The 7931-nt window shown below is 37.6% G+C and overlaps 1 protein-coding gene across 1 annotated transcript in view; it reads right to left on the bottom strand.

Annotated features, from left to right (window-relative positions):
- Window positions 1-3648: 3648 nt before the first annotated feature.
- Window positions 3649-7931, bottom strand: part of LOC107684514 (docking protein 2-like) — a 17300-nt gene continuing 13017 nt past the window's right edge. The window contains exons 5-6 of the mRNA XM_016480787.1: window positions 7068-7243; window positions 3649-5966 (exon numbers count right to left, since the gene is read on the bottom strand). Coding sequence (XP_016336273.1) covers window positions 4971-5966; window positions 7068-7243 — 1172 coding nt within the window. The 3' untranslated portion in view covers window positions 3649-4970. The remainder of the gene's footprint in view (window positions 5967-7067; window positions 7244-7931) is intronic.

The raw sequence follows: 7931 nt of genomic DNA, 5'->3' as shown, positions 1-7931 counted from the left end.
TCGATTATGTACAATACCTGCATGTTATTGGTCAAACTACTTTGTAAGTTTTAGGCAATATAAAAATCATGGCCAGGACGTGTCCCGTATAAATGGCACATATGGCCACCCTACACAGTGTGCATAAGAATCTTTATACTGTCAATAGTGCAATCAAAGGTGATGAATTGGAATTTAAAAGGCATCGCTCCTGGATATGAAACGGCCGTTAAATTTGACCCGTTCTATTAGGCAGTTGCTTATCATTAGAAAGTGTCACTGGTAAATTGGATCTACTGGAGCCAAATAACCACTCCAATACACTGAACGCTGCACATCCTCATGTATTTATTGATCAGACACAATTGCTTTAAAGTGGGGTTATCAGCGCTGTACTGCACATTTCTCCCTCTTTAACAACACATGTACTAAACATGTTATATGGTTATTCTAAGAGTTTGTACTTCTATTGAAAAAAAACAAGCTCTTATTTGCATCTGGGAAGCAGTTTATTATTCCAGATAGATATTTGCCATTTTAGCAGATGGTTTCATATAAAGTGACTTACAGTGCACCAATTAAGCACAAAGCCCGTGGGATAACCTGGGGTGAAGTATTTTGCGCAAGGGCACAATTATGATTGAGCAGGACAGCAAACTCAGTTTACAGTAACTCATCTTCTAAATTATCATATTATATACAGTATATATATTATGTATATAAAGAACGCTGTGTTCTTTTTCCGCCATGCAAAGCGCCTCTGGTTGTGACCAAATAATTCTATTTTAGTCTAATCTGTCCACAGCACATTATTCCAGAATAATTCAGGCTTGTCCAGATGTGCCTTTGCATACCTCAAATAACTCTGCTTGATGGCAGTATGCATAAAAGGCTTTTTCCGCATCCCTTCCATTGAGCCATTCCTTGTGCAAAGTGCGCTGGACTGTGGAACGATGTACAATGACATTATCAGCAGCAAGATGTTCTTGGAGCTCTTTGGGGGTCTGTGGTTTGACTGTGACCATTCTAACCATTCTTTGTCTTTCAGATATTTTTCTTGGCCTACCACATTTTCCTTTCTGTTCCTGTGTGCTTCCATTTTCTAATTATATTTCTGACTGTGGAGACAGAGACTTTAAACCTATGTGATAACTTTTTGTTTCCTTCTCCTAATTCCTATTGATGAATTATCCAAGTTTTTAGGTCATTAGGGAGTTCTTTTGAGGTTCCCATTTTGCTACTTTCCCGTAGAGATCAAGGAGAAGCACAACTAGCAATCAGCTACCTTAAATACCCTGTTTCATAATTGGTAGCACCTGTGTTTGCAGGGTTAAGGTTCATTGAGTCAATCAAATAAAGTTTGTGTTGCAATCAGTCAGCATTAAGTGACTACAGGTATTCAAATCAACACAACTGAGAGGGTGCCCAAACTTTTGCACAGCCTATTTTTCACTTTTTATTTTATTTCACACACCTCACATTATTCAGCTTTCTCTAGAAACTGAATGGCATATCACTACGATCTTTTCTTATAGAGAAAGTTCACATTATTATGCAGCCTCAGAGGGGGTGGCCAAACTTTTGCATAAAACTGTGTGTGTTTGTGGTTATATGTATGTATGTACATATATATATATATATATATACAGTATATATATATATATATATATATATACACACACACACATACAGATTATGTATATAATATTATATATCATTTAATATTATATACTTTTACATATTATAAACTATTATATAATATTATATATAATAATGTATATATAATCTATAACCTGTTTATATATTATTATATTTATAATAAGTTTAAGTTTTTTAAGTTTTACTCTATAAGTCGAGAGATACCCAGGTATTATTGATCTCATTGTAGACAGTGTCATATACAGTATGGTGCCAGTGTTGTATCACTTTACATCTTTACATCTGAAAAAAACTATCAGTAATGTCTATCTTCAGACTTTCCACATTAGACTCGCGTTGCCTTAGTGTCAAGTCTGGTTCAAAGAAATCGTGGGCATGAAACATAACTTGGCATGAGGCTCATGATCTTCACCAAAAATAAGCTTGCAGCACTCTTATTTATTCAGGAACACTAAGCACATTTCAGCTGATTTTTGCCCATTAATTTTAAGCATACCACTGAATACTCCAAGTCGATTTCTGTGCAACAATAAGAGAGAAAATATTTTTTATTAACAAAAAATCAACACCCCTGAAGCTTTCGACTCTCACTCACAACGACGCACACCATGACTCCAACCACGCAGTGTTATTGCAGAGGCTCGCTATTGAGGAGAAACAGTGCCCCCTGCTGTTCAACAACCTATATTACACAACAAGGAACTAGGCCATAGAGTCAGTGTTTAGCAAAGCTTTCATCTTTTTCAGCATTTATGCAGAGCTCATCTCACAGCAGATTCCCAAATCTGGAATAAGTGCATCAGTGTGTACTGGAATGACGTCTTAAGTCTGCACCAGTTTACTCAGTTAATGAGTTGCAAAACTATGCTAAAATGTTCCAGTAGCAGATTGCCACCACATCTCTCTTCAGTCTGATGGCAGCAGATAGCTTTCAATTGCCCTCATGTATGCTTTGAACTATATCCAGCCTAATTACAATGATAACAATATGCTGTATGCATTTAAAACGTGACCAATGTACAGTGAAATACATACAAACAATGTGCGATGCTGTTCATATTTCTGGAATGCTCTGAAAGAAGAAAGAAACTGAAGTGATAAGAGCTGTAAAGTGTTTTCAAACTTTTAAAAGTCTCGAGACTGTTTGGGACTCATGAACCGTGGCAGGCAGGGAGCCCAGCAGCATCCTAACAGTGCCCCAGTTTCCCTCTGTAAGTCAAGTTATTATTATGCATGTGTTCCTCAAAATAGGAAGCCTGTGAGAGGGAAAGACAGAGTCTGGCCTGAATAACACAATGACACTTGGCGGAACTCCCTTGTCCATCATTAGCAAGCAGAGGGTTAGGTGATGGGTGTCATCCATTTTGGGAGAGATCTGCAGGACTTTAATTACCTGTGTGAGCTCTCATCACAGTCCCGTAGAAATGAGAACAAAAAAGGGCAGTGTTCAACAAAAGCTAAATTACTCTGAATAAAATCAACTACGTCTTTGTAGATAGTGAAGGTCATAGTAGATACAGCCGTATACTATTAGGACACTTAGTGTGGAATTCACTAAGAATGCACTGCGCCTGCTGCTGATAGAACTGTTTTAGCTGTTTGTGGTTATGCAAATCAGTTAACAGTGCAAAAACGTCCACAGAATTTGTGCTGAACGCAAATGCCCATCTTTAGGGTTGGTTCTAAGCGCTAGGTTGTGGAGAATACAGTAGACAACACGCTATACAGATTCCGGGGCCTGAATTGGTTATTTAAAAAGCTAAAGTTTTGAGAATAGAATGTTACATTTATTGTGATTATTTATTAATCAAATTTTATATAATCAGACAAGCCTACTTTTGGCTTTTTTCAATCCAGTTAGCTAAATGCGCTGAATTGGTGATGCTAAACAGTAGCGTCACTTTTTGCCTGCTGTGTTATTATGTGCTAACCACCCACAAAAAGTTTATTTAATGACTAATTGTGATCACAATTGTGATGTTTAAATATTTTTATTTAAATTAGGCTCATTAAAGATTGCACCTTATTCACAATCACAACACACACCTCTATTTGCCGGTGCGATTAACGTTGCGCTTTATTGATCATGTGAACATTTATTCGCCAAGAAATAGTGAAGTGTGAAATATCCAGGCATTTATTTGGATGTGCACGTATTTAGCTTTTTAAAGATCACCCACAATCCAGTTTAACCAGTAGCTAAATGTGCTAATGTATCGATGCACTGTGAATATTCTTGAATAAGAGTGAATAAGCACGAGCACGCTTCTTTTTAAATTAGGCTTATTATAGACTGGACCTTATTCTCAACTTGCATCGCTATTTGCCATTGCAATAATTGCTGCGTTATATTCATGTTTTCAATGTTTTCATTAAATTTTATTTACACAAGCCCACTTTTGACTTTTTAAAGAACACCTGCAATCAGCTGAATGTGCTAAAATAGCGCTGTGCAGTTCATTTAAATTTGTCTTAAGGGCAAACTCTCATTATAGACTGCACCTTTTTCACAACACGCATTGTTGTTTGCTAGTGCAGTTAACATTGCATTATACTGATCACATGAACTTGTATTCGTTAAAAAATTATTCAGACTCGCAATTTAGTTTAACCAGTTTAACTAACTAACATATATACTTTTTTTTTTAAATACATGTCTCCTTACTATGTAAATTAGGCTCATTATAGATAACTCTATATATTGCAAACAAGTTGCAAGTTGTGAATAAGGTACGATCTATAACAAGCCTAATTTATATAAAGAAGGTGAGTCTGGGATTAAAATAATCACAATTTAAACATTTGCGTTACAGCGCAATTTTAGCACATTTGGTTAAAGTTAGGCTATAGTGATTTACCCATAGACATTTAATGTTGGAATGGAATTGTTAATCATATTGACCAGCATGATGATATGTGTTGCAGATCACAGCTTTTTGAAGAACAATAAAGCACTCTGATAACTATTATCCATAGAACGCTATCTCACAGCCAATTCGTACGTATTTTACGAGGTGGCTAATTCATACGACCTCACTCATACAATTTTGTAGGATTTCTGTGACGGTTAAGTTTAGGGGCGAATTCCTACGAATTTGCCACCTCATAAAATGCATACGATTTTTCACAAATCGTATGAATTTGTATGAGTGTGGTCATACAAATTCGTACGAATGAGCCACCTTGTTAAATATGTACAAATTGCCGTGAGATCGTGTTGATCCATATTATGCACATTAACTGATTAAATATTTAATTAATTCATTCATTCATTCATTTACACACTCGCTTATATTTAACTTCATTGTCCTCTTTAGATTCTGGAGCAGTCTTTAGTTATTCTTTTGCATTCCTTTCACCATGATGTTATCGTACGGTGAACTCTCCTCTTCCTCACTGTCCTGCTTTGACAGCAAGGCCCTCCTGGGAGGTTTAGGAACCGCGTAGTCGTCGACAGAAGCGTTGTATGGATACTCGTGACCGCTCGGATCCATTACTGTGCCCAACATCTTCCAAGCATGACCTTTGACCTCCTCCGGTTCATCATAGAGCGATGGAGGCCCACTTGGGGCCACACCGCAACCCTCTGGTTCATCATAGATGTGCTCCACTCTTTTGTAAGAATGTGTTTTTCTGTTTTGGAAACGGGTTCTGATAGCAGTTTCATCTATGATGTCATAAAGTGGTTCTGTGTTCTCTATATTGCCTTTCTTGTCATTTTCACAGCTGGGCTCTACAAACATGGGTGGAGGGTTTGATGCGGACAAAATGTCTCCCGTAACATTCTTGGCAATGGTGTCAAAGGGCAGTGAGTAGTCAGAGTCCTCAGGGTTGGAGCATGTGGAACGGCGGTCTTTTGGTTCTCTCTTCTCCCCTGGACTTCCCCGATCTGGATCCAGTGCCATTGCCCGGGAATACATCTCATCCTCACTGTTGACCAAAGGACAGCTGCGGAAGTTCTTGACCTGGCTCTTACGTGGCGGAGGCCTGGTGTCCAGGGTCAGGCTCTTGACTCCGGTCAGAAGCTTCTCTGCAGGGGTTTCAAGTCTGGATTGCTGAGGGTTCTGGGGTTGTTTGGGTCCGTCTCTGATTGCTCCCTCAGTCACCACACTGTAGATACCTGCTTCCTCTGCCACAGCTCTCATTCGAGGTGAAGAGGGGATGGTATCTCGCTCCCCACTTGATATCTGCTTCTGAGGTAAATTGACTCTGTGTAGATTGATGGCGGCCTCTACAGATTGGAAGATGCTGTTTCCTTGCTTTGTGTCGAACTCAAAGTTGCCTTCCCCCGAGTCGCATCTTCGCCCAGCCTCAAAGGAGAATGTTGCCTGTTTGTTGAGAAATAATAGGTTTAATTAGTAGTAAAATTAGTACAACTGTTCATGCTTTGTTGAGATCTTCATTTCAATTTAATTCAACTCAATGCATGTACACTACCGTCCAAAAGTCTGGGGTCAGAATGATTTTATAAAATGTTTTTAAAAGAAGTTTTGTATTCTTACCAAAGCTATATATATTTGATTGAAAACATAGTAAAATAGTAATATTGTGAAATAGTATTACAATTTAAAATAACTTTTTTATATTTATGTATTTTTATATTTATATTTTAATATGTAATGTTTATATTTATATTTTAATATGTAATTTATTCTTGTGATCATTACTCCAGTCTTCAGTGAAACGTTCCTTCAGAAATCATTCTAATATGCTGACTTGCTGCTCAATAAAGATTATTATTATTATTATTATTATTATTAATAATAATAATATAATCACTTTTTTCAGGATTCTTTGATAAAAGGAAAGTTCAAAAGCACAGCATTTATTTGAAATAGATTTTGTTGTTGTTGTTGTTGTTGTTTGTTTGTTTATTACATTACCATTATAAATGTCTTTACTGTCACTTTTCATAAATTTAATACACTTTTGATGAATAATTATAATTGAAAAAATAATAATTTTGAATGGTAGTGTACCTTTATAGCTGGTTAGCACACAAAAAAAAAAACAATTAGAACACAGTTTAGAGATGGTTTATGAAGTATTTCCCTGCTAAAAAAAAACAAAAAAACAAGGATTAACAAGGCCTCCCCGTCTGACTGCAATATATTTGTCTGCCAGGACGATTTTTTTTTATCGTGGATTTTTCTGGTGGGCACAGAGATTGGAAGAAAATTCTTTTATTATTATTTTAAATTATTAAAATATTATTTTAATTTAATTTAATTTAATTTAATTTAATTTAATTATTTTTTTTTATTACAAGGGAGTCTGGACATCACAATAACATGTCATCCAAATGACAGTCTTTTTACAGTATAATATCCCCATTGCTCTACTGGGGCATTAGGAATAACAGAGAGCACACACCCTGCTGGCCTCACAAATATTAAATGAATGACTGCAGATCACTGTCAAAGCCATACCTTATCTCGTCCGAACCTGCGGAGGAAGCGGTAGGGCCAAGAGTAGAGAACCTCTCCGGCCTTGGGTTCCTTCAGAAGGAGGCTATCAAAATCAGTCCGTAATAGCACTGTTCCTTTCAGGCTGCACCTCTCAGAAGCCTCCGTGCGCCTCACTGTCACCTTAAAGTCTTTCATTGCTGAAGACAACAGGAAAGAGAAGCTTTACATAAACAATATGCCAAAAGAACACAACATATGTCAACCAGTTGACACAGTGGACAGTGGATTCAGCACACCTGTTGCTTTCTAAAGGCTTATGAGCAATTGCATCTTTCAAAATACATTTTAAAAACAAACTACAACTGATAGGTAAACACAAATGGTTATGTATAATCATAAATGTGTCTAATTATATAAAATGCTTTTCTCTGTGAATTAATATACTGATTTCACCTATTTCAAGTCTTTTTGGAAGCAGATGGTACGTATCAGAGGTTCCCTTTCAGTCGGTCACTCCCGACGTCACGTCGGATGACCGACGAATTGGGATCTCGCTTAGAGAGACCAATCTACTTCGAGTGTAAACTAAACGAGCCAATGCACATTGGCATGCGATTATTGCATCCAGCTGCTGCTGATCACAGCGTGAGTATAAGTAGGCAGCAGATGCAGCGCATATTCAGCTTTTCGCTTCGGAGCCGAGCGGTTCTATCGTTCTGCTCCTGACCTTCTACGTAGAGAAGTAAAAACTACAGTCAAGCACGCTCTTCGAAGTGGGCTCTCGTGCTGGTGGTATGGCACTTCAGCGGCGGTGGTTTTCCTGTGTCGAGTGGGTTGCACACAGCAGGCTGCACTACCCCTGTGTGTGTTGCAGACGGCCATCTC

The sequence above is a fragment of the Sinocyclocheilus anshuiensis genome, unplaced genomic scaffold (assembly GCF_001515605.1).
Source record: "Sinocyclocheilus anshuiensis isolate Anshui unplaced genomic scaffold, SAMN03320099.WGS_v1.1 scaffold1, whole genome shotgun sequence".
NCBI lineage: Eukaryota > Metazoa > Chordata > Actinopteri > Cypriniformes > Cyprinidae > Sinocyclocheilus > Sinocyclocheilus anshuiensis.
The sequence above is the reverse complement of the archived record's forward strand: the minus strand, read 5'-3'. Positions and strand labels throughout refer to the sequence as shown.